The sequence below is a fragment of the Strigops habroptila genome, chromosome 7, assembly GCF_004027225.2.
Source record: "Strigops habroptila isolate Jane chromosome 7, bStrHab1.2.pri, whole genome shotgun sequence".
Taxonomy (NCBI): Eukaryota; Metazoa; Chordata; class Aves; order Psittaciformes; family Psittacidae; genus Strigops; species Strigops habroptila.
In genome coordinates this window covers 39,806,414-39,833,922 of record NC_044283.2, presented here as the reverse complement: position 1 = coordinate 39,833,922, position 27,509 = coordinate 39,806,414, and the positions used below count along the sequence as shown (strand labels likewise).

Genomic DNA, 27,509 nt, shown 5'->3' with positions numbered 1-27,509 from the left:
ATATGTTCTAATAAAATAACTAGTAGTCTGATGCAAACTACATTAATAACAGATTTGGAGCCTTTCACCTCATTTGTGATGTATATGTTAAAGAATCAGCTCTGTGCTTAACAGAGATTACAGGGGGATTACGAAATGTAGAAACTGTAGTTGCAAAAGCAGCTTTATTCAGCAGCAGATTACTGTCATTTTACTGCACACTTGTGAAAAACTGGAGTTTCTAGTTAAAACAGAAAAACAGACTCCATCGATCTGTAAATATCAGCCTATATAGAAATACAGCATTTCAGTTAAAAGAATGTGAAAAAGCATTTATGAATGCATTTGAAATAAATATCATTTACATAGTGTCACCAAGCTGTCCACAGTCTTTTCACAAATATCTAATGTAGAGAGGCCCCTGCACTTGGCATGCTATCCGATGAATAAGATAAACCAATCCAGATAATGGATAGCTGATGTACAAGTGTAGGGACAGTGCAAGTGTGTTATTCCATCAATGATGAGAGGCTAAGACAAAAGAAACATGTTATTTAAGGCTTTTTTGAAGTGAACAAACAGAAGAACATATATTCATAGACCCATATATGACTGAAGACACTTATTTCACTTGTATTTTGGGAATTATGGCTTTACCTGTTCTGTTGGCACTGCTCTGCAAAAGAAATCTGCTGCAGCCTGTTGATTAGTTCATCCTGCACCAACCTAGGTATAGTAAAATGTACATTTGTATAATTAAAATTGAATTATACAGATAGGTGTGAGTGATCCTGCCCCAAAACAAGCAACTGAAAAAAAAATTAGGATCCTCTGATTTATTTTAAAACACGAGGAACTTTAGGGCAAACAATCCAAAATCCAAGCAGTAAAACAAAACACACAAAAAAAGGTATCAAAATGGGATGGGGAGGGGAAGCAAGAAGATAAGTCCTCAATGGAACATTGATTTTTATACATAAAGAAGAGATCATATAGGGTATAGAATATTTAACCAAGAAGAAGACAGCAGAAAAGAAATGCACTTTCACCAATCTCTTAAGGAAGCTGCAGTCACCTAAGCAGAGCCATAAAAAGGACTAGAAATATCTTCCTTGATAAATGGTATCTTGAGAGAAGGGCTGGGCAATATGTTTTGTACTTTTGTGATAATTTACTACGGGGTTGGTGGTGAAAATGTCATTGGTTTTAGGCATCTCCTTTTTTTCCACTTGAGTATGTTTAAAAGCACATCAAAACATGATTAAATGAGTTAGAATTTAATATACTTTGAAGATAAATCACCTCTGGATGTTTTGAGTGAGGAGAAAGATTTTCCATTTTAATCTTCTTAAATTTCTTTCTATTTATTACCACCTTTTCCTGAGGCTGTTTACTCTGTGCGTATTAGAGAGAAGGATAATGAAGCATTTTTAACAGGCAGGATCCATGCTTGTCTCCTTAGAAGGGAGATTCTTTTCCGGCTGAAAATTTTTATTATTATTATTTTTTTAATCCTGCTTTCTGGCTAAGGTAGTGTTTCCCAGCAGGAATGAGTTAAAGGATACCCAAACAACTCAGGAGCTGTCTGTCCATCAGGGCTAATCTTGAGGTAGAAGCGATAAGAGGCTTCAGAAAGAGGGAAGTGGTGGCGGCATTTATTTTTCTTCTCTGTAATTACCAATTGAGAATGACTGGTGCCATTAATAAATGAGTGGTTTATTGGGTGGTATAATCAAAACCTATGCAAGAGAAGACAGACATCTCAGAAAAACCAGCTCATGCATCTTGAACGGAAGCTCCCAAACTCTGTGGCTCAACACCAGGACAGGGCGGTTGGCCAGATCCGGTTGGCCTTTGATGCATAGCTAAATAGTCAGAAATGGTAGATGAGGAAGACAAGGCTCCTTCTGATAACTCTTGTACTATTTCTGCACCTAAGGTGCTTGCCCACATAGGGAAGTTCTGCTTAGAGTAGATACTAAAGGAATCTGTTCTCAAAATAAAAAGCAGCTATAGAAGAGCAAATTGATTTGATACTGGTGCTAAATTTCTACTTAACCATAAGCAGGGTTTTACATGTATTCTCCATGCTATATAAGGTTGGCTATTAATTTTTCTCATTCTTGCCTCATCTTATTGTGGTATGAAATAGCTTTTAATTGCATAACTTGAGCATCTTAAGTCTGCCATGCAGTCTGATTTTGTATAAGAAATAGGGAACTTAGCTTCAGTTTATATTATTGTCTTTAACCAATTTATAGACTTATATATGATGCTATGGATTCACAAGTCAGCCTTTACTCTAAGAGTATAATGACTCAGTTTGGGCCTGGGAGCCAGAGAACTAAATATAGTACATAGCATTAGAGCCTGGTATACAGCTGGGGGAAGAACAAAATCCATTTTGGGGCTTAATGAAAGGTCAGTTTGGAACAGAAGTACCTGGAGTGCAGAAACACTTGCCCTGACCACTAATTTCGCCCTGTTCTCACTTGAGAAGTAGCACTGCAGAAGTGGTGGGGACAGAAAAAAGCACAGGAAGGTAAGATGGGGAGAGGAAGAGATGGAAGAAACGGATGCTGAAAAGGAACTGATTCTCAAGTCTTAGCTGGTTATTCCAGGCACTAGTGCACAGTGCAGGTTAGAAAATCAGCAGTCCTGTGGAAAAGTAGTGTTGTAGCACTGCCAGTATCTGAGCTACCAGCCCTGAGCTATGCACCGGCTTTCCCTGGCTCCAGTCTTAGCAGGAGAGCAGAGGCCCCACTGTCCACACATTTATCTCTGTGCAGATACTACCCACCAGCAGCTTTTAGTTTTGGAGTGCCTCTGTAGTACTGATGTAAGGCAGTCTCCTCCACATGATAAAGATCCTCTCATCATAAGAAGCACTGAGACTGGGAGCAGCCTGTTTCAGTGTTCAGGAGCGTAGCTCACGGGGACCAACTGCTTGGTGGTACCCCACCTTCCTGAAAGATGCTCCAGCAAAGCTGCTGGAGGAGTTCAGCGTGCTGGAGGGGAGCAGCTTGAGGTGGTGCTGTTCTAGATGAAAAAAAACCATCACAGCATATCGAACTGCAAGACAAGGTCCCATGCTGAGACAATAAAATAGCATATGGCTCTAGCCATATGTATTCCATTTTTATGATCAGTTTGTGACTCCTTCACTAGTTTTTGTAGAAATTTGTCCACAAATTGTGGACGTCTCACCCCCATTAACTCAGCTGAAACTGTTAAATAACAATGCTTCTGAAAATATTTTTCAGAATTGGAGCACTCTTTCTAACAGCAGAGTTGAAACACAAAATAGCTATTGTTTTCCTACTGTTGGCTATGTTCTTCAGCCTAGAACAGGCAGCTGGCAAGAGCAAATCTTTCATGTGTGAAAGGGCAAGTCTCCCCCATTCCATCTCTGTCAATGACTGCCAGTGGCTGCCAGCTGTGTAGCAGAGCCAGGACAAGGTATTACAGTGTCTGCTTCAACCAAGTCCTGCAGAAGACTATTAGGGAGTGATACAGTCCAACTGCTGTGGTACAGGAAAGCCACTTCACCTCATCCTTTTAGGGTGGGCGAAGAAATGGGGGCGTGGGTATAGCTACTCAAGATTTTATTTTGTCTTGGTACTAGGGTGCCTCTGGGAGACACTTACTCGTTGCCCCCAATTCTGAAACAGCAGCAATACTTTTGCAAGGCCCCATGACAAGGCTCAGAGAGGAAACAGCGGACAAAGGAAGTCCTTTGGATTACATGCAGAACTGCTGACATGCTTCCAAAGAGAGATTGGTTACATACATGAGCAATTTAGGCTGTTGATAACAATACTGATTAATGATTAGGTCTATATTCTGATAACAACAACAGCTCCTTTTCAGAGCTTTATTAAAACTTCCTTTCTAGGTAATTAACTCTTTCTCCTGATCAAAGTTTCTGGAATATTAGCAGATGTACAATGGAATACATAATTCACTTCCACTTGAGCTGGAGCCACAGCATACTCTTACTAAGAAACTGTTATCCTTTTGAGTATGTACAAACTCAGCATACTCTGTGCAAATTCTTTATTGAAACAACAATCAATTTACAAGCTGGATCACATTTTATTTTGCCACTTCAGCATGAACTGGTCTCTTTGTGGTTTATGGCTGTGAACTATAAAATCGTAAGTTATTTCAATCAAAATAAGTAACCGCTTCTCAAAAGAACACATTCATATCTGTCTTACATTTCTTGTAAAATCAAAGAGGATTTCATAATAAATGAAATATAACTTAAGATACTTTAGTGCAAGCATTTCCTTTGCATCTAAGAAGCTTTCAGCTGCCCCACTAAGTATGGCATAGTTAAGAGGCCTACTCTTAAAACAGCATGCTGCCAAGAAATTCCATGAGAAATTTTAAAATTTGACACTGTTAACACTTTCCAGAATTAACTGATCTGAACCAAACTGAACGTCAGAAAGCCCTAGTTATACATTACAGTACTTGTGTCAAAGAGTAACTGCAAATTGAGGAACTGACATAGTATGTACATTAGAATAAAACAGGCACTGATTTAAAAAAAAATCAACATCTGCCCATATATGCCATTCTGCAAATCTTATAACTATACAGTAATTCTTAAGCACAGGAACAAAGTGCTGTGCCTTACCTAACACCAATAAACCTGCATTAAAATGCTGATGTATGGGTTCTTTTAAAATTGTTAAATGACAATCTCAAAAAATGACTGAAGGGCAGGTTTCATCAGAAGCATACTCAAATCAGAGAACAAAAAAGGACCAGCAGTAAACAAATGCTGCTCAAAAAGAAAATGTTGAGTAAGTAGATAATACTCTGTTCAAGTGGTCTGATTAATGGGGTCTTAGATTTAGTGAGAAAAGAATATTAAGTGTAAAATTCAAATCTAACACTGCTTTCTTGTGCTGCAGAAATGTAGTCATGTTTCATGAAGTTTTGGCAAAATATTTTACAATGGTGTAAATATATTCTGCAAGTCTCTTTTCCTTTCTCAGCCTGGCCCAGTGTTCCTTATACATTTAGAATGCATATTCAGTTGGACTGGATTTTCCAGATTGAGTGTTGTAAGAACCATTAATGTTTAGTGTTATAATAAATAGAGCATAGTCTATGATGGGAACAGATAGCTGTAATGTCCCTGAAAGTGCTTAAGTTGCATGAATATATATTACAATGCAAACACTAATATTTTCTTAGAGCCATCATTATTTTTATATTTGTTAATTGTGTTCTTGCACCGTAAAATGGCCATTCCCTAAGAAATACTGCAGGATAGAATTGTCTATTTTATAATAGCATAGACAGAAAGTTTGGAACAGGGAAGATGGGTCTGGGTCTTGCTTCCCATCTATCTCCCACAAAGGATGTGCCTGAAAGCATGTAGAAAGCTTTAGGCTTTACAGGTATTATATCACAGAGTCATAGAACCATTTATGTCGGAAAAGATCTTTAAGATCAGTAAACGAATGCATAAAGATACTGAGCGGCATACATGAAAGCAGAAAACATACTTAAACCAGAACCATTACAATCTTCAGATTTTCTTCAGATACAGTGCTGTTCTGCTTTTATTCCCGTAACACCACAAAACTAAATGTCTGAAGAATTTATAGCAGACTGGCTGGAGCACTAGACCTGTTACGTGCATCTAAGCCAAAACACTGTTGCTCATATGTGGTTTGCAATGTACATTTGTGTGTGCTTCAAATACATGCTCTTTGTGGGCAATCTTTGGGGAAAAAAAAATAAAATCTGTATCTTCACAGAAGTTTACACAGAGATCTTGAAGAAAACCATAGGGATTGATTGCTCTCTAATGTATCTCAATAAATAAATAATAAACAGGCTAGAGGATAGCCTGAGGGCAGCAGTTGGATCAGAACTGCCTGGTACCAATCACCATATGAATACACGACGGGGTCTGGTCTCTACTCTAAAAAGCTCATAATTAGAAAACAGTTAAAATACTCAAATAAATAATTTTGAAACTTTTAAAAGTGTAATTTAAAAGCTATTTTTATGTTTTCAAGGAAAACATCCTTGCTCATCTGTGCAATCTTAGTTGCGCACCAGGCAGGTAACTTCAGAATGCGTGAGCATTGTTTGTAAACACTGGTCAGGCAGAAAAATCAAGATGCCTCTTTTCAGGAGGTTAAGGTGAATTAAAGGAATTTAGTGCAAGTTCCTGCTTTTGTTTCTGCCCTCAGCCTTTTTCATACCAGAAGCAAATTAAGTAACTTGAAAAACTGATGCAAACACTAAATAGAAACATACTTTGGACACAGACAAGAAGTTAACAGTTTGCATCAGTAGTATTTTCAATCACACTGGTCAGAAGTGAGGTTCTTTATGGTATTCCCTTAATTTACCCTGTGTTCTAGATTTATATTGCTTCACTGGAACTAAAATGTTTCCAGCCATAGTCCTAAATGGGCTTTGCCCTTGTTTCCCTTTGGGCATGTGCAAACATGTATTTTGTATAGATGCCTGCCACTGTGGTGAGCACAAGCAAACATTACGCAATTAAATGCTGCAATTTTCACAAGTTGGTCGCAAAATCTGAAGTCCCTTATTAAACATGTATTTCTTTTAATAACTGTAGAAAGGTAAATATGGAGCCTTCTCTGCATCATCTACTTAAGTCATGGGGTGTTCCTCTTTTAAGCTGGTAGTGAAGCTCTGCACTTTAATGTGAGGAAGTTGAGATAAAATGTCAGTTCATTTTCAAGGATTTTTAAAGAGAGCTGCAACATTGGCTTTGTTTGGTCTCAGTTCCCTGTGCAGTTAATATACCTGACTGCCTTGAACAGACACCTTATGTAGATGTAGCTACTTCAATAAAATGTCCAGAGAGCAATCCATACCTCATCTCCCCAAAGACCTAAGTAACTTCTTTTTCTGCAATATGCTTAATTCCAGATTGATTTTGAGTATCTGTACTTACACTTCAGTCCTTCTTAAAAACTATAAGGTGATAGTTTGTTCATTAGTTCCAAATTAAATGCGTGCCAGGTAATTAAGTAATATGCTATGAATCTTACACAAACTCCTCCCTGGAAGTGCTTTCATTCCAGTCTCACTCCAGAGAAGGTCCTCTTTACTCTCTGCTTACAATAGAAATTATCACTTCCTTTCCCCTCCTGGCATTTCCTGGCATAAACATTGACCCTTTTTAATGCCCCAGCTGCTGTGATCATTAAAGCTTTACTGGGGTAGGGACACGTACTCAAGCAGTGAACATCCTACATAGGTAGGAGGTAAAATACCACAGCAATTACAACACAGTAAACAGTTCATGTGATCGTCATTGGAATTTCACAGGACAATTATTTTTTTTTTTTAGTTTGGATAAAACACTGTCAAACTTATGCTTATAGATGAACTTAGGTTTGGTCTTCAAAATATGAATCTGCACCAAATTGAGAATCCCAGTAAAAGGGTCTTCTGCCATTTCAGCCTTGTTACCAGCTGATGACTGGCATTTGCAGGACTGTTAAGGAACCTGCATATCTTCTGGTAAGGTAGTGCATACTTACCCCTATCAAATTACTACAAAAAAAAAGACATCTTGCATATTTGCAGTTGTTTTCCATATAAACTTCTGGCAAAGTGAAAAATGGTCCAATATATGCAAAAAACCCTGCAGAGCAGTTGGACTGCAACTTTCTGTAAGATGTTTACAGGCTTTCCCATCTGTAAAATACACTTCAAAGTTGTTTCTTGATGTGAAAACCTCCCAGTTGTTGGCATCTTCATTCCATGGAAAAAGGAAAACTATTTCCCATGTGCCTGAGCAGTGTAGTCTCAAATGAAATTGAAACATTTCAACTTTCTTTAATAGCCCTCTAAATGACAATGCAGCTGAACAAACAGGTTTTGTAAATGGGATCTATTAGGATTTTATTTGGCTACTGGAGTGCTGCCTCTTGGGCAGTATTTCAAATTCACAAGGTAATATTTGCAAAAATGCAATAGATGGAAATAACGAGAGTCAAGTTGGAAAATGAAATCCAGTTTTAAGTTTAGTAAGTTCAAGTGTCCTACATTGAAGGCTACCAATGACTTTCAGGAGGCCGCTATAGGGGACTCCAACCTAGAAAATGCTGAGGTAAATGTTTCTTGGAAATACTCCTAATCAAAAAGAGCAATTAATATTAATGTAATAGCAATTACTCTGCCATACATCATGGTAAACTAAAGTCAAACTGAGAAGAAAGTGCCAAATAATCCACATACATGCTTTTGCTATGATAGTCTCCAGGTAAGGCTTAGCGGCAATTACAATATGTGTTTTTAAAAGAGCTCCACCTGATTTTCCTGCTATGCATAGATTCAGGAGTAACTATCATACATGGCTTTCATATATAATGCATGTATTTTTGTCATTTGCCAATGCTGTGTCATCAGAACTGAGTTCAGCAGAAGGCTCAGGAAGGGGTTCTGCAGGAAGTGCTGGTGTTTGAGAAGTGTCTTCTTCCTTGGTGTCCAACTGCATGCTTTCTTGTGACTGACCGTCCATGCAGTCCTTTTTAGATAATGGGTGAACTGATACTTTTATTGCAATCTGTTGAGGTGGCTCGTGCAGTGACGATGCATCAGAGTCAGCTGTGGGAGAGTCACTGCGCTTCAAAGCATTTGGGATCATGTACAGCTCATCCGTTTCAGTGGTTTCCTGGCCTTCTGCTGTCTGCCGTACAAAATTCTGTCCTTGCTCCTCCAGACCGACAACCTCCATAATTTCTTCCATTATAGTCCTACAGTTCATGATGAGAGGTGGCAAAGGTACGCTCCGAGCAAGCTCTTCGATATAGCGAGCAAATTCCATGGTCTTGAACTGGGTTACTTTGGCAAGCTCAAGCGTTTTGGCTGAAGTGATAATTGGGATACGCTTTGCAATCTCAAAGGCTTTCTGGAGTTTCTCTGCCCCTTCTGTTCTGAAGAATTCATTGATTGCTTTCTCAGTTTTCTTCAGATGACTGCTCATCATACATAACCGAGTAATGTTCAGTATCATAACAATGGTAAAAGCTACAAGGCAGACAATCATGTAATAGATTCCCATATCTCCGGAGGTGAAGACAACCCTCAGCGTCACAGTATTGTTAACACTGCCATATGTATTAGATGCAACACACGTGTATTTACCTCTGTCTTTGAAAGACACGCTGGTAATGTTTAATAGCCCATTGTCAAGAAACCACCATTTTCCTGCTGGAGAGGAGACAGAATAACTTAGTTAGAAGTATTTTGTTCACATGATCAGCATAGTCTTAAACATCAGCTTTGTCAAACTGGCTTTAGATTTTGGAAGAAGGAAATAATGTTCACAAGAAGACAAAGATTTTACCATCACAAAGGCCTGTCTGTCCCTAGATGTGTTACTATCAAATCCCTGACATCAACTGTGAATAATCAGATCATGCCCTGAAAGAGTCCTATGAAAAAAGTTAATATGCATGACATCTATCACAATCTTACAGCCAGTTAAGTTACAAAGATAGGACTACTTACCCCAGAGAGCCTCCCAAACACCACGTCACACTTCCTTAAAAAACCAGTAACAATGGGATTGTGAGGCAGACAAACCTACTAAGCCCTCCTTATTTTGTTCCCTGACAATGCATTTTCTTACAACTGGGTTATTTTTGGTGTTTTGTTACAGTATCTCATATAATTCTGTTAATGTAAACTTTAAACCCCTAAAATTTCAGAGATCATATACTACACTGCCTACTCTCTGAGGTTTTCAAAATCTAATTTTGAAATATGATTTTAAAAAGAAGAAATAGGAACCAGAGGAGTAAAATGGATGGGAAAGGGAAGAGCCGTGACAGAGAACATCTTTTTTGCCAGTGTGAACTTCTACACATCACAATGGAACTTATTTTACTTTTAAGAGTCGTTTCTATCAATAAAATATAAGTGGTATCTTTGGTCGTAATTGTACATGTACATTTTATATCCTTTGAACCTGGCACAGCAGAACAATTTAGCTATTAAATTGAGACTAAACAACATGTTAAAATCCAGCACTGCTATCACTACTAAAGTGATTCAAGATTCAGCTCTTACTGTGTTTGCCATTATATATTGGTAACGAATTAGATTTTTAGTTCCCCAAGTGAGCTTCATTTTTATTCAAATATCACTACCATTTTAGAGCTGAGGATGTATATTTTTTTCTCTGCTTTATTTGGTGTGATATGACTTATTAAATTGCAACTTTGCTATAAAAAACATGATTCAACTTCAATGGGAAAATCTAGTATCAATTCTTTCATGTAAACCCACCCCTAGAAGGGGTGAACCCTAGAAGGTTTACATGGTGAAGAGAACAGCCAGAAAGTGTCGGAGTGCCTCTGTGCCTTCTGAACACTTTACACAGGGTGATGTCATACAGATTTCCTTTTAGAACAATGACATAGGCTGATGTAAGACAGTAAGATCATCTAATACTACTGCTGAGAAGGCAGGCTCAACTGTTTTCAATCTCTGTAACACAATCCCAAGCAGGCACCTGGCAGGTATCTGCTGAAGGCAGTAATGGAATCTTCCACAGGAAGGAATTTCAGGTGTTCAGCTATCTTTACTATCAGAAAGTTGGCTTTCCTTAAACCTAACCAGTTTAAGTCCATTAACATGGAAGTTTTTACTTGGGGTTGTAACACACCCTCTTTGTGGCAAAAGTTATCACTAGCCCAACCAAGCCCCTTTGGACCCCAGATGCCTTTGTGCAAGTTCCCACATGTGCCCACACACGCAAATTTGCTCACAGCTCCGTGGAGAACAGTTGTGCCACGCAGCACAAGTGAGAAATGGCTCCAGAAGCTCTCACAAAATGGACAGGTGACAGCAGATCCTGTGGGAGCAGGTCAGGCTTTGCTTTCATCTGTGTGCCAGCCTGGAGAGCTAGCCTGGTGGTAAAAAGCAAATGCCAAACGATGTGCTGAAAGTAGGTTGAAACAAAATAGGAAATTCAGCTTTGCAGTCTTACTAGCCATACTGAATAATGAAGAAAAAGCTGGAGAAGAACTTTTTACAAGGGCATGTAGTGATAGGATGAGGTGGAATGGTTTTAAACTGAAAAAGGGGAGATTTAGATTAGACATTTAGGAAAAAATTCTTCATTATGTGGGTGGTGAGGCACTGGAACAGGTTGCCCAGAGAAGCTGTGTCTGCCCCATTCCTGGCAGTGTTCAAGGCCAGGTAGGACAGGGCTTGGAGCAACTTGGTCTAGTGGAAGGTGTCCTTGCCCATGGCAGCGGGTTGGAACTAGATGATCTTCAAGGTCCCTTCCAACCCAAACCATTCTATGATTCCATGATTCTAGTAACACAGGTGAGCAAACACACAGAATCTGTGATTAGAGGACTAAAACCCCTGTGCAACACAGGTAAATCACACACAAGGTCTGCAGTCCTTTCACAGGCTGGTGTATACTTTGCTTCTCTATTTATTTTATCCTTTACATGAAAGTTCTTTGGTTGTTAAAAAGATTATTATATATAATTTTTTTACATTATTTCTTTCAAGGAAGAATCTGTGGGCAATTTTGAAACTCATTAGTCAAAAAAAGCCTTTATTTCAGAGTAGTTACGGGCTTTTACCCTTTTGAAAGTTCTTCTAATTAAGCATGGCTTATCCAGATCGGTTTTTTACATTATCTCCAGTAGAAGCCTATACAGAAAGTATTCCCACAAGATCCTTGCCTCAGTTCCTGTATGTACAGCTCTTAATTACATCTTTTTATCTTCTTACTTAGAATTTTTAACTTAGCTGAAACACTGTTTTTTGCCCTAGCGTAATTCTTGAAAACAGCTGCATCACTTTGCCTGAAATTTAAAAATATAGAATAAATAAAAAGCTCAGTCTAAAGCAGACCTTCACATAAACAAATCACCCCAATCTGCTAAAGGTAGGCAAATTCAGAGGAAAACTCTCTTATAGTGGAAATGTCAGCATCTGTAATAGGTGACACTTCTTTCTTCACCTCTAGAATAAGAACAAAATACAGAGTATTGGCTGCTCAGTATTTCTTTGAAGGCCTTGAGCTAGGAAAGATTTCTTACAGGAAGACAGTTTTTTAAAGGGGGAAATACACTGCTGAAAGTCCAAGTGATGTTGTCTTAATACTACATATGCAATTTTTACTGACTTGGACAAAGTTTTTGCTCACCTACCTAAATACCTGTGTGAGTACTATACAAAGACCTAAAGTTAGATGCCTAATGAAAGGGGAAAATTTCTGTTAGTGAGCCTTAGGAAAACACTCTAGTGCAGATATCACAGTATGTTGCCATGACTGCACAGATTATATCTGAAACTACTAGCTCAAGTAGTTCCTTTCTCTAGCTTTACTCAGAGAATTACAAAATACTATCATGTAAAAGATAACCAATTATGCAGTAATCTTTTACAGATACACTATGCTCTTGAACATTCAGCTGGGTCAATCATCACTCCTGTCATAGCAGAATTCTCCCTCAGGTCAGCTATTAGTTAGGCAAGCCATCTTGAATTTAGTATGAATAACAAGAAGTTTATTTCATCATGCTGTGAATAAAGCAGTCAGTATGGAAGTATTACATGAGCAAAACACCTTCCCCCCCCGTAATGAAATGTTCCCTAGAAGCATAACTAGGATTAGCACCTAACCCTTCCATTTAAGGAAAACAAGCTCGTGTAATTAAGGTCTCTGGCAAATGCAACTGAAGAGTCTTAACTAAAGCCAGGAAGGCTCAAACGTGGCTTGTCCTTCTGACTGCTGCCCTATATAGGTTTTTCTGTTGGTCATTCAGGGCATCTCCTGTATCTCACCCTCCACAGCACTACACATAAAGACTGCAGGTGTATCAGGGAGTTAGCTGTGTTGAATTCATGTCAACAAGTTATTCTCATATGTCAAGAGAATCCTCTCTTGAGTTGGAAAACAGCTTTTTAGTCTTTTTTGGTTTCCGAAAAGAACAAAAGAGGACAGAAAGGGAAACAGGATCAAACCTGAAGTCTTCCAGTGAAAAGAAGCCTGTCTACACTTTCTGTTGTTTCAGCTTCATGCTCTGTGTTGCTATAAATAACACGTTAAAAAAATGTTATTGTTTTCTTCCAAGGTGCACACAACAAATTTATGGCTGCTACTGTGCTTTCATACAATTTCACACAGGAAAATACCAAAGTTAGGCTCTTAAATTCAGTCAACCTGCTGAAATCCGAAGTGTCTCTGGACAGACTACATCAGTGAGAATACTAAGATCTTACCTTTATTCTCCTCCTCTTTGAGCAGGTAGCCATTGGAATTGTACCATCTGTAATGTGGACTAGGACTACCTTGGACATTGCAGTCGATCAAGGCACTACTCCCCTCCTTGACTATAATATGGTCGATGCGGGAGATCACCACAGGCACGGATCCCATGTTCATGTCAGTGCGGTTGAAAGTGCTATTAGTCACATCCTCAGCAGTTGTCAAAGCTGCTAATAAGATGACAAGGCGTGTGGTAGGTAGAAAGTACAAAAAGTGGTGGCTGTTCAGTATGTTCATTTTCCTTCAGTGGTATACACAACTGGCTGGGAACTGGGATTGGTTCTGTTCAATACAGGCCCTTGAGGTGAGGAGGTCACAGGAGAGCTCTACTTTGATCTGTGCAATTTAATGTTTAAAATATCCTATAAAATAAATAAATAGGTACAATGAGATGGCATGTATAAACAAACCATTAGATGTGCTCTTTTAAAATAGTGACACATCCATTAATGCATTTCACAATCATCAGCTCAGTGTCTTGTCTAAATGGTAGTTATCACAGTCCTTATTCTTACTGGAAAAAGATGCATACGTTTTCCTGACAATAGTGTTGTTCAGAGTGGCAGGCGTGGGAGAAAGCTTTTATCACCTAGACACTTAGCAGCAATTTAGCTAGAGCAGCAGCTACAGTTGTATGCCAAAAGTTTTACGGATTTTTCTTTTTTTTTTTTTAACATTTGCAAAATCAACAGGAGAAACAAAGGTACAGCACATTAAAGCTGTCACTACCAGTTCAGCGCTGCAGCTATGTCACGTGCACAGTTTTAGGTGAATTGTGGAACACGCTGTAAGAAAGAACTGCTCCAGGAAAGGTTTTTGGAGCTGCTCTTGGAATCCTTAATATACACAATTTTGTCCAAATACAATAGCACAAACAGCAAAGTATCTCAGACCATTCACTTTTTTTAAGCTGCTGCATTTTTTTAAGTTATCTGAGATAAAACACAGCAAGGAAGAATATTCTTAAAAGAGGATATTTGGTACTTGGTAAAGTCATTTCACTGTCATTTTTAGAACAGATTGTCATGGTTTAAGCCCTGCCAGCAACTAAGTACCAAATGAAGTTGGGACTTTTCCATTCCTTATGTGGCATGAAGCATTTTGCCTTATACTTTCTGCACACTCTCACTAAATATTTTCCCTCAGCTGATCATCTACAATGAGCCCTTTCTTACATAGTGATTTCAAATTGTAGACAGAAGAGGGGGTTTACAAATGTGCTCTGTATTGGAGTCATTATGCTCTCAGTGAACACAACTGGCATTCAGTACTGAGTGAGGACACAGTGTCTGCCTCGAAATGAGCACCTTTGAAAATTTCACTCAGGAGTCTAAAGGTCACAAGTTATGCTCAAATCACATCAGAGTATCTATATTGGTTTTACTCATGTTTTTCTAAGGTAAATAACTGAAACTTGGTGAAACTTACTAGTTAAAGGAGTCTACGTGGAATCCAAATATAGGTAACTAAAAAAATTTCCCTGAATGAGTATTTCACTTGCAAAATCGTTTACATTTTGTTAAAAATCCAGTTAACACCATGGTGACTCCCCTACCATAGCACAGAAAATGACTGCTGACAAGGCTACCTCAGTTCCATATATTAAGGAAACACTAAAATAAAAACAAAGGAAACACTAAAGTAAAAACAAACAAACAATCCCATTCCCTCTTTTCTTCTTTATTCAAAAAGGAAAGAAAACAATATTACTGTTTTTCACTGTTAATATTTGACTTAGGTTATTTTCTTCTCTATCCCCTGTTCTCTGTAAAGCGATGAACTTCATTTCATACAAACAGATACAACTTATTAAAAGAGCAAAACAGTCTCCTCCATTTTGCAGGACAATAACAAACTATGTGTTTTTAGATAAGCTGCACACATGGTGTGGATGCCTGTCACAGCTCCAATCTTGCCCTCATTTTTTCTAATTACTGAATGTGGAAACCTTTGTCTTGAAAAGCTGAAATAATTTTTTACTTTAAATTAATATGCAAATCTCATTTGTTATACAAAGCTATAAAAACAATGACTTTAGAAATCCATTTCCAATTATGCAAAACATGTAGAGCCTGCAGGTTTGAAGTTCCGTACAGGTACAGCCTGTCTGAATCTGCACGTTGGAAAAAATCCTTTAATTCTGCCTATTCACTTCAGTAACTATTTACATCTCATTTCTATTACTCCATTAACCTTGGAGACAGCCATTCTATATGGTCACACATTCACTCTATAAAATGTTTCTGTGCAGTGTTATAGATCTGCATTGCACCATACAGAAAAGCCAAAAGACACATCACGCTTCCTGGCAAGGGAGCAAGAACAAAGACTAGCTGGATTAAGACAATGGGAAGGGCAAAAGAACAACATAAATTGATTATGCTTTGTGTTGCTAATTACTAACTGTGGCTTGTTATTATTGTATTTGAGCCTACTGTACTTTTTGATGGCAGAAAAATCAGTAGCAATCAAAAAAGGTGTTTACCATGGAGAGCAATTTGCATTCCAGAAGGAAATTAAATAGCATCATCCCAATGGGCGAATAGAAAACCTGTAAGGAAGGACCTGTAGTGTATTGGGAAGCTTAAGGCAGGTGCCTACTCTGTATGTTTACTCATGTTTAATGCAGAGCATGTGAAAGAAAAACCTGTACCTTTGTGTAGCAATAACAAACGTGGCTGGTTCTTAATGTGGTCAAAGGGCCACATGTCTGAAAATAACAGCGACTCCCTCACTCTGGCACAGAATTGAACCATAAATAGCTACAGTAAATGTTAAGAAATAGAGCCAAATAATTTGTGCCTACTGTGGGAAATCCATACCTACTCACGTCACTGATGGGAATGTATGTTCCCATATATGTTCCTGGAATGAAGAATATTAAGAAAACACTAAATACCTCTGCAGATACGTTTCTGTTTGAAATAAATATAGTTTGATGGCTAGTATGAGGAATAAGCAGGCAGTATGTTTAAAGCAGAATATCTGGAAATGGTGGCTACTGCTTTCATGTGCCATCCCGGGAAATGCTCTGGATGTTCCAAGGAGTCTGGGAGACAGATCTCTGAAGAATGATGTTTTAAACTGCAAGTTTAAACAAATGTTCCCAGGGCAACTAGGAAGGGGTAGCGAATCTTTTCTTTGGCATGTATGCTCTGCACTGCTAGTGAGGAACAAAAGAAAAATGGAAGAAACCAAGGTTTTCTCAGCCTCACCTAGCACAAAAAGAAAGTTAAAAAGGTGGACATGAAAGGATCTGCAGGTCCAAGACCCTCTGCTAAGCTGCTGGACAGGACCAAAAATGCTGGAGTCATGTTAGGAAAGCAGGAAGAAGCAGAGAGAAAGAACTGAAAGAGCAGAAAATGTGCTCACATTGGACTCTGGTGCAAAGGGAGGTTTCCTGAGGGTTTCTGTACTACCACTTTGCTGCAGGCACAATAGCAGCCTGAGGATATCAGGGAAAACAAATTTGGAAGCCAGCTGCTTTGTTAAACATAAGTGACGTAATGGGTTATGATTCAATCACACAACTAAATGGAGAGAAGGCTAAAGAGACCGAAACAGGACTGCTAGTGACATCTGCCCACTTCCGGCAAAGAAGCAAGAGAATCCAGAGTATTGGAGAAGTGGGTACAGTGCTGCCCTGGATCATGGCCATGAGAGGTGGTAATTAGCTGTACCCCATGATAAATCTGATGAAGGCAGGCAAAATTGTAACCTTTTAATCTGACTCAGAGCCAGAGAAAGCTGGACTGACTAGACTAAAACAAAGATTCCTGTAATAATTCCTCAAGACTGAGAGTAACTCACAAAACTAATGAAGGAGGCCATCTGCAATACTGAGTATCGCTCTTTGGGAAGAGGTTGAGTCTCTGGGACCATCTTTGCCACAAAAGGGTCATTATAAAGTTAAATTTCTGGTCATGGAAAGAATGTAAGCATTCCTTTCTCCCAGCCCCAAAGCACGTGACCTACTTGTAAAAGACTTATAAAAAGTAAAAGTTCATAATATATTTAATATGGTTACATAGACTTTTTTTTTTTTTTAAATCTCTAACCGTGGTGCATGAAAAGCAAAAAGAACACCTCCAGCTACTCTGAGTTACCTTTTCCACCCAAAGTTGTAGTCAAGGACAGGCTTACCTCCCAAGATGGAAATCAGAGGAATCCCCAAACTCTTCTCCAGGACCTAGAACATATATATATAGGTAACTGACCCTGCCATATTCTATCTGTAGCAACATTTACGCCTGAAAGATGGTTGCCAATGATCCTTACATTAAACAGTTTTGGTTTTTTCTTACCAACCCCAAATGGTATAAACTGAAACTCTGAAAGTAACAAATTTACTGCTTACGGATTAACTTCCAAGGAAAACTGCACGAGACTTGAGCCACATGAGGGACCTATGACAGGCTTTTCTTCCAAGTGACATGATAGCCACCTCTACTGTGCTCTCTATGCACATCTATCCAGAGATGCGCTCCAGAACAAACACAACTGCAGGATCATGGTACTCTGTGAATCAGGGACAAAAACTGAGGATTAAACTTCTCCGTCCAAAATCAAGCATCAGTCTGAACAGAAGACACAGCTTGGATTGACTGGGAACATTAATCACTCAAGAGACATGTTCTGATTGACCATTTACTTTTTCACGTCACAGATGACTTCGCTTCCCAGTACCACCACCACCAAAGAAAATGACTGTGGGTGAGGGGCCATGTTTGCAAGTACTGCATTTGTGCAGAACAACATGATGACAGAGAACAAAAGAACAGAAAAGCAGGGCAGTGGTGCATACCTTTTCCTGGCTCTGTCACTTCTGTAAGACTGCCCTGTTCTTGTTCATGGAATAATGTGTAATCCTATTAACTGTGAGGTTATTCAATTCAGAAGTAAAAAGAAAACAGCTTGTTGTATAATGCATAAATTATGTTCCTATAGCTTTAACATCCCAATGCTATCTTGCTTGGCTTGTAAGTCATCAAGAAAACAAAATAATTTTCATTCTAGTTCCCATTTGTCTATAAATAAGTATCAAGGATGATGCTACAAAACAAAACTAGATCTAATTCAATATTATTTAGAAACTAGTTACTACCTTTCCTGGTTTCCATGGGAAATGCCTTTACAGAATGGGCAAAAGTAAAAGCTAACAGGTTTTACTGGAACAGGAATGCAAATGAAGGAACTTATGCCACATAGAAGGCTAGAAGCTCACTGCCAGTTCACAGGCTTAAGAATGAGAAAGGTTAAGCTATTGGGGCCCAGACATGCAGATGAAATGTCACTCATTTCCAGCTAGAAGAAAGTTTCTAACTTATTTTTCTAGTCATATGCTAGTCAATAAAATATTAATGCTTGGTTCCGAAAGAGTTGCTCTGTTCATTCCCTTTGGGGGGATTTCAGTCCTTCATAACTTCATGTTTTTCTGTATCCCTGGCTATGTTGAACAGGCCGCATGCTGGCGATGCTTGTAAGATGAAGAGCTTTCTTTTGCACATCTAAACTGGGGCTTCATACCTGCAGAGCAGCTCCCAACTATGTGTGTGTTTCAGCCTCTTTAGCTGCCTGAGAATGGTTTAGAAACTTCTCATCAGGGCTGTGTGGTACTGCCCCAGCCACGTATGCTCAGCCACCTGATGAAAGAGTGTAGAGAAGACAGACTCAGGCTTCTCTCAGAGTTGTGCAGTGAAAAGGACAAGAGACAAGGGACCCAAGCTGCACCAACAGAAATTATGATTGCTTATGAAGAAATTTTTAAGCAGGAGGTCAGTGAAGCCCTGCAACAGGTTGCCCAGAGGGGCTATGGAATCTCCGTCCTTTGAGATGTTCAAAACATGACTACACAGATTCTGAGCAAACTGGTCTACACTGGCCCTGCTCTGAGCAGGATCAGATGGCCTTGAGAGGCCCCCTCTAACCTAAAGAAACTCTAATACTCAAGAAACACAGATATAAGAATTGCCTTGGAGAAGTTAATGTGAAAAAACATGGCTACTCTTAACAATTTCTATATGGGATGCTGGGAAATTGCCTTCATGATCACCATAATCCTTTTATTTTTGAGTAGCAGTACTTTAGAATGACAAGACAAGCTGAGGATGTTGACTACAGCCTGAAAAAAAACCTTGTTTGGCCTTCTCCATTGTACTTACATGATAAGTAAGTACAATGATAAGTCCTCTACCATACAGAGAGGACTTATTTCCAGCCTAAATAACTAATGAAATATCACTTATCTGAGGTGTCTGCAATAGCGAATGTTGTTTTTTTTCCCCCATGTAGATAGCCAGGCTCTCAAGTTCATGGGTTATTATCTGCTGATAGAACTGGCTTCTTCATGCTAGAGAACTGTCAGTTGTGCTGAATTTAATCTTGAAATAGAATAAAGGAGAAATAAGCTAGACTGAAAGACCAACTAAGATAACTTTGTTTCAGACTACTGACTTCAGAGGGTTGATGAATAAGAAGAGATGTTGTTAAAAATATACACAATATTGAATGGTGTAAAGAAGACAGCTGAGGCATATGTATTTACTGCTTTTTATAATATTAAATAGAGACAAATTGCAGTGAAACTGAGGTGGAAGATGCGGCATTGGGAGGAAAGAGGTTTTTTTGATTAACAACGACTAGACTGCAACTCCTTGACACAAGATAAAATAAAAGCTGGGAATTTAGGAAGATTCAAGAGCAACTAATATATAAGTTACCTCTGCAGGTTCATAGGTTATGATGGTATATGCAGAATGTGGGGACTTAACTGCTTTCTGTGTATTCACTGTCTTCTGACTGTATGGCCCTGGGCAGTGAAGAACGGCTGTCAGTATGGCAATTTGGAGCCCTTTTCTAGGACTCCTGTCTAAAAGAAATGATAATGAAGAAGCCTACAAATTAATTTTATGTTTTGTAGGCACTGTAAGCTATTACAGACAAACATTCGTCAATTTGTTTTGTAAGGTGACAAATGATAAATAACAAAAGAAAGAAAATGGAAAAATCCAGGGCAGTAGCTTATTCTGCCATTAATGGCAGAAACAAAGTACAATTTGTTATGAGTATTTTCTAAAGTTATTTTGCTCTGAATACATTCAACACTGTAGGGGGTAACAGAGTAAAAGTTAATGACTGTAAAGATTCAGTTATCTTAGTTTCACAGTTACACAGTGTATGAATTAAGGCCAGGCTGGATGGGGCTTTGAGCAACTGATCTAGTGGAACGTGACCTTGCTCGTGACAGGGGTGTTGGAACTAGATGAGCTTCAAGGTCCCTTCCAACCCAAACCATTCTACGATTCTGTGAATAAACTCCAGCAAGAAAGCACCAAGCAATAAGGTCATTCCACATTTTATATGTGTGATTGAAAATAAATGCTATACCCAGATTTTTGGTGTAGGGAAAGAAGCACATGCCATTCTATTCAGCAATGGTACAATGAAGGAGCTCTTCATGTTGCCTTTATGAGCGTGTAAATGTTTTAGAATATTTTTACTGTAAATTTCTCTTTGGTTTTGTTCCTTTTTATCCTACTTCATGTCTCGATATTGCAAAACTAGTGAGCATATGGTATCATAGAGCCTTTAAGACCCCTTCACTTTAAGCATTTGATTGGACCCATTGATTTAACCATGTCTTTTGAATCGTCTGATGTGCACTCCCCTTATGTCAATTAACACTCAGAGACCTTAATCCATTAGTTCCCTTTTGGTGTCACAGCTCCTGTAATCCCAGCATCTCTGCTCTATCAAATCCACTTACTGCAAAACACACTGAAGTAACAAAAACACTCAGGCAACTTGGATACTTAACTTTTCATTAAATAAGCTGTAGTTCATATGTGCATTTTTATATGGACTGAGCGATTTTAGTGTTCTTTCTTTGAGGTTTTTTAATGACTGCAGTGAAAACATAGTTTTATATCCGGTTGAGAAACTTGCCGTTTTTAATCAAGACAGGTACTGGGGTGGAAACATCCTACTGAGTTGTGGGATACCCTGATCATAAAGCAAATTCAACACTATGAGTAGTGGAGACTTTTTAAGGCCCAGCTTATGCTTGATTAGGTATGCACTCTTTACAGAATTTTTAATCTTACAGATAAATACTTTGTTTACTTAGATTATCTAGATTTATTTAGCATTTATATTTATTTGGAGGCTGGACAACTACCACTTAATATAGTTTTGTATACAAAGCTATTATTCCAGAAACATCTGTATGGCTTTAAGAGACACTTAACTCCTTGCAAGCTTTCAGCATAGCTGCTGTCATGCTGTTGCAGTACATGCAGATGGATCAATGCTTAAAAGTCCCCTTTGTTGAGAAAAGGGGAACAAAGAAGATGCACAGAGAATCTCTCCCACACTTCCACATATATCTTTGTGCTGCCTGGCCTCACCAAGTTCTATGTATCTATCATTTTCTTTACTCACCTCTTTTATTTATACTGGCACTCTGTAAGCATTATTCTGTCAACAGTTTAAATAACCAAAGTCAGCAAATACAACAGATCTCATATGCTCTTGGCATGGCTTACGTGACCCTGCTAAGGACACAGCAATGCAGAATGCATTCACTTTACTGATTCACTTCCCTCCACTTCCTCTTTTGAGCTGTTTGCCAAAGCTAACCATCCTTTAAGCACACCTATTTGTTTTCTTTTCCCAAATGAAGAATAAAAATTCCAGATGAAAGACATTCAAACAAGACATAAAATGAAAAATTAAGTTTTGCTTAAGCAAAGACATGATGGGCTTTGCAGGGCTAAAGATGTCTGCTATTTAAACTCTAATTTTTTTATGTGCTTTGAATAAGTGAATGTTTTCAATGCACTGATAGAGTTTTCATTATACTATTTTAACAAAAGGCTCCCATTTTAGTTGGAATATAAAAAAGAAAAAAAAAAAACCCCAAACCAAACCAGGAGAAAACAGACATGAGTATGGCTAATTCTTCTCTATCCCTATAGAATTGCAAGATGGATATAATTTTTAATGACTGGCTTTCACATTTATTTGTTTCTGGGCTACAGGGCAAAGAGGTTACACGTGGATGCCGTGATTAGAACAGGATTAACCTTGTCAGAGGGGGAGTTTAAAGGAAATCTAACCATTCATGACTGATGGCAGTAGAAAAGGATCATTTCAGGTTAAAAGTGCTTGTGCCTATTTCCTCCTCAACTAACAAAGGAGATAGCAGATGGGATTCAAATGAGTTTGCCCTGCACCACACAACAACTTCAGTCTTGCTTGTACACAAGAGCAATCAATTCCTTCCTTTCCAAGCATGTCTATAGAAGGCCATGTATATGCAATAATTTAGATGGAAACCCTCAAGAGTTTACTAAAGAACCTCTATAAGTTCAGACTTTTGTGCCAGTTATTTCTACATCAGATTGAAGTGTAACATTAAGGTAACATAACTTTCTCAGCATCCAGTATTTTCAGTAGGACTATGTACTACAGTTAGGCACATACGACTGGGGACTGAACACACAGCAGTGCAGCTGCGGTGCCACATACATGCTCTGGGCCTGCATGACTTTAAAATATCAGCAGAAATCTTTTCTTGGTATAAAACTCTCAGAGTGGCAGAACCATGTCAATTAACAGTTAAGTTTGGGCTAGGTAGGTTATTCTTAATGCAACTCCTCTGCACACGGTGGCCCTCTCCAAAATAAGATATTTACACACATCTGTACAGAGTTCCTTATTTCTGATAAACTGGTGCTACTCATTGTAACTACTTTTACTCTGAAATAAGAGCCTACTACAAAAATTTCTTAGATAGCTAAATCAAAATCACTAAATCTGTTTGAATTCTTCAATCTTGACACAAACAAGTACAAGTTTTGTCTGCCCTTCACAGTCTTCCTGGCAGATAGAAGATATGATGCTCTAAAATGCTGCAACAAATGATTTCAATCACAGTAACAAGTGAAAAGTAATAGCATCTCCACTGTCTTGGAAATTATGTTTCCAAGATGGGTCTGTATGTGGATGGAAAATGCCACTGGTTTAGATAACAGAACTAAAAAAACAAAATTAAGACTACAAAGAGACGTTTGTGAAGGCACGCGAGTCAGCATGGATGGACAGCAGCTCAGAACCGCAGGAATGAAAAATTCCAGAAAGTATCCAGGAACTTGGTCTTACACCACAGTCTTTTGGTAACATTAATCTGGTCCAGGATCTCTCAAAGTAGGATCACAGGTGTTCATACCTGCAAAAACTTCTAGTAAAGGTGCGAAATGCTTACAGAGAAATAAGACCCTCCTAGCAAAGCTCGGTACAGGCTCCTTTAGCTCCTGGCAAGCTCATTCTTCCTGTTCTAAGTTGCATCCATATCTCAGTGGTGTCTTCCACTGGCGAGAAATTTAAACCACAATAGAAATGACAGTCCCCAGATTCCAAACTTTCTAGGTAAGAACTGAAATGGAGATTGGTTTTGTTCCATTTAAATGACTCCCCACAGCACTGTGCCACAAACGTGAGCCTCTGCTAAACTGTATGGGTTGGCTTTGCATATTTCTGTTGGTCGGGTTTGTTTTTTTCCCCTGTGAGAATGTGATGAATATCACTTTATTTTAAATTTAAAGCTCTCCTAAGAAGCTAGTTCCTGTGCCAACTCCATCTTCCTCTATATTAGCACAGGACCTGTCTAATTTCAGGGAGGCAAGGGGGACAGGACAAGGAGATGAATGCAGCTGTACAATACAGATCACTTCAGAACTCACTGTCACATTCCCACCATGTGTTAAATGTTTTAAGAGCAACTGATTTTATCTCGACACTTTCAGAATGGGAAACATGCCTTGGACAAATACTCCATATCACTGTGTTAAAGTAGGAAGAAAGCCTTTTTTTTTTTTGGTGGATGTTCTGCTGTTTATCTAGGCCTCCGAGACCTACAAATTCTTCGGAAATAAAGGGTGTACAATGTGCACTCCAGCTGTGTAAGCTGCACTCAACATCAACTGATGTTGATATACTGCAGTCTAAATGAGAAGGCTTTCTAATAAAAAAAGATTCCGACTACACCAACCACAAGTAGATCAGTGGTGCTGTTGCTAACTGCACATGCAAAGCCAGACAAAAGATTCCTGCCATGCAAACATTATCTCCATTGAAGAGAGATCGGCTGTATTTTGTCATACTGCAGTGAAGAGAGAAACTCTTCCACAATGTTAATGGCTCTAAACAACTAAAATGCTACATTTTCCCCCTTTTAACTCCTTTGTCCTTTTCCCTGTGAACTAACTTTACAGTCTTTCAGGCAAATACGTAACAAATTAGGTCGCATTTAGTATTTAGCATTGCTTACACAGCTGATGCTTTTATTTCCGGAGCTGGGTTATCAAGGAAGCTCCATTTGAGATGCTTCAATTTAACAACTGGACAAGGACTGTTAGGAAGCATAGTCTCTTACAATGCTCTCTAGCTCAATGCACGAGAAAAGTGCTTCCTCAGTAGAACTCTCTGTTCTCAGCTCCCTCCTCCTGTACTGCCCAGTTAAGAAACAGTATCTGATAGTTATTTCAAGACCGCTCTCAAGTTTTAGATCGTTGTTCCCTCAGGGCCCTTCTGAAACTGAGTTTTATCTTATGAGACCATCCTGTGAAGTAAAAGGTAATTAAAGCAAAGCATCAGGAGGCAGCCTTTATTTTAAATTTAAAGCTCTCCTAAGCAGCTAGTTCTATTGAAGAGCACGGGATTGCTGCCTTCCTTTCTCCGTCCCAGCGTGGGACGGCATCCCGAGCTGACGGTCTCCAGCAGTGGACTCGTTAGCTCTCGTGCCTGAAGCAGCACATCTTCCAGCAAGCCCCGGTGCTGATCTGAATTCATCTCCTGAACTTTGATGCTGACAACAGCACTACCCTACTCCCGTTACACAGATAGCTACTGGTCTCTATAGCGGGCTACCCGTGAACTGCCGGGGACAGCCGCCGCGGGAGAAGCATGGTGCCGGGCATGTCAGGCTCTCAGCGCTCCCCTCGGGCACAGCCACCGTCCCCGCGCTCCGGCCGTCCGCCCGCTCAGGGCTCACCGCAGCGCCTCCGCGCCGGAACTGCGGAGCTCCGCAGTCCCCGCAGCACGGGGTCCGGCGCAGGTCGCCGGCAGCCGCGGCAGGTGCCGGCGAGGCCGGTCGAAGCGGCAGCGGGCAGCGCTTCCCCGGGACCGCCGCTCGCCCTCCCGCAGGAGGAACCGCGGCCCGCACCCCCACCGCGCCCGCTCACCTGCCCGCCGGCTGCTCCCGCCGCCCCGCGGCAGCGCCCGCTGCTGCCGTGCCCCTCAGCGCGCCCCGCGCAGCACCATGCCGGCGCCGGGGCGGGGGGAGCGCGGCGCTGCCGCAGTGCCGCGCCGCGCCGCGCCGTGCCGTGCGCAGCGCTGCCGTCCGCTCCGCTCCGGCGCTGCCGGCTCCGGCAGAGGGAAAGTAGGTCAGGACGGCACTGAGCATGCTCTGGGCCGGGCCGGGGGGCGGCCCCGGGGCCGCCGGGGAGAGGAGGGGGTCGGGGTGCTGGTGCCGCCGTAGGGCCGGCGGGGGCCGTGCAGCGGCCGGGAGCGAGGCGGCGGCGCGTGACACGAGCGGGCAGTGCGGGGCAGGGGGCGGTAGGGACGGGGGTGTCACTCCGCCGTCCTCGCGAGTCCCCTCTGCCCGTGCGGAGCCCGCGGTGCGGCGGGGGTGCTTTGCCGGGCCGGCCGCGCAGCCCGCCTGGCGGGATGCGCACGCCTGTCCTCGCATCGCTGCTCAGCGATGTCTGCGGGAGCCAGGGCTGCAGGAAAAGGGGGAAAGCCCAACCTGTTCGGATAGTCTTGGAGATCAGAATGCTGCGCTTCAGAGAAACGGCACGCGTGGTTTCCCCGCGGGGCTGTATTCGTAAAGGGTTTATAGCACCCAGCTCCACTTTAAACCCAGTCTGTGGAGGTCCCCAATCTGCGGGAAGCTGGTACTGGCTCTGTAGGTATCCAAGTCACAAGAGGATAAAGCTTGTCTTTTAGCCTGAGCAAAACTGCTTGAATGTGGTTGGTGTTACTTGTGCAGGCTGTGCAGTTGCTCAAAATGGATTGGGATGTATGTGGGCAGCTGCAGGCAGGAGTCTGGCAGGTACCTGCTCTGTGCGCGTGCTGTCCTGTGCCAGTTGCCCGTACTTCCTCCCCGACCTTGTGACATCAGAAGAGAAGGTTGAAGGACTACCTTCAACTGAGCATCAAGGGCACTGGGTTATACCATGGAGGTCTATGTTTCCAGATGTTTGTAATTCTTCTATAGAGAATTGGCTTGGACCTTGCTCTTGATATCCTCTTCTGATTGCTTCCAGGGCATCAGTAACTGAAGATTCTCTGCTCCTGATAGTAGTAGTCAGATGAGTGAGCATTTGCTGAAACTGCTGGAAAAACGAGGCTTAGGACTGCCTCTCATTGCAGGGGGAGGAATACATGGTGCATTTCAAGGCAGGTCTCCAGCCTACCTAGGGAAACCTGAAGAGGAATAGCAACAAAGGGCTCAGAAACAGAGAGGAAGACCCACTCCAGGAAACTGGACTACTTAACACCAAGGTTTTGGGCACCTGGACCCACCATTTTGTGTGCAAGAAGAGCAGGGGTTGAACATGGATGCAGCCAGTGCTCAGGAGTAGTGTAGGCACAGTTCAGGGTCTCCAGTGGCTTATATTTATTGGTTAATGATGGAGCAGTTAGGTAACTGAGTCCCCAATCTCACAAACTCTTTCAAGCCTGGTAGCACTTGGTGGCTCTGAGTGCATGTCAGGTCTATGTGAGATGAGGTTGGATTTTTGTGTTTGGAGAAGTCACGCATTTTTCCTTAGCCTTAATGAAAGTGGTTAGCCTTTCAGTCTCCTCACGTTCCAGTGAACACAAGCCTGGTGTCCTGGGTTCAGCTATAGCAGTCATTTTTCTCCTGCTTAGTAGCTGGTGCAGTGCTGTGTTTTTTAACTTTCAGCCTGGGAACAACGCTGATAACACCGATGTTTTTAGTTGTTGCTAAGTAATGTTTATTCCAACCAAGGACTTTCTCAGTCTCATGCTTTGCCAGGGAGGAGGGGAAGCCGGGAGGAAGCAGAGACAGGACACCTGACCCAAACTAGCCAAAGGGGTATTCCATACCACAGCACGTCATGCCCAGTATATAAACCGGGGGGAGTTACCCGGAAGGCCCAGATCACTGCTCGGGTCGGGCTGGGTATCGGTC

The 27,509-nt window shown here is 40.7% G+C and overlaps 1 protein-coding gene across 3 annotated transcripts; it reads right to left on the bottom strand.

Moving 5' to 3' along the window:
- Positions 1-147: 147 nt before the first annotated feature.
- MFAP3L (microfibril associated protein 3 like) lies at positions 148-25,735 on the bottom strand. 3 transcript variants are annotated; one of them, XM_030492790.1, is made up of 3 exons: positions 25,537-25,735; positions 13,249-13,656; positions 148-9,204 (listed from the first exon to the last, which is right to left on the bottom strand). In XM_030492790.1, the coding sequence occupies exons 2-3, from the start codon at positions 13,529-13,531 to the stop codon at positions 8,339-8,341; spliced, it is 1,149 nt and encodes a 382-aa protein (XP_030348650.1). In that variant the 5' UTR covers positions 13,532-13,656; positions 25,537-25,735; the 3' UTR covers positions 148-8,338. The 3 variants fall into 3 exon arrangements, with proteins under 3 accessions (XP_030348650.1, XP_030348652.1, XP_030348651.1); XM_030492792.1 differs by having other exon boundaries at positions 148-9,201; XM_030492791.1 differs by lacking the exon at positions 25,537-25,735 and adding an exon at positions 17,438-17,457.
- Between the last annotated feature and the right edge of the window lie 1,774 nt (positions 25,736-27,509).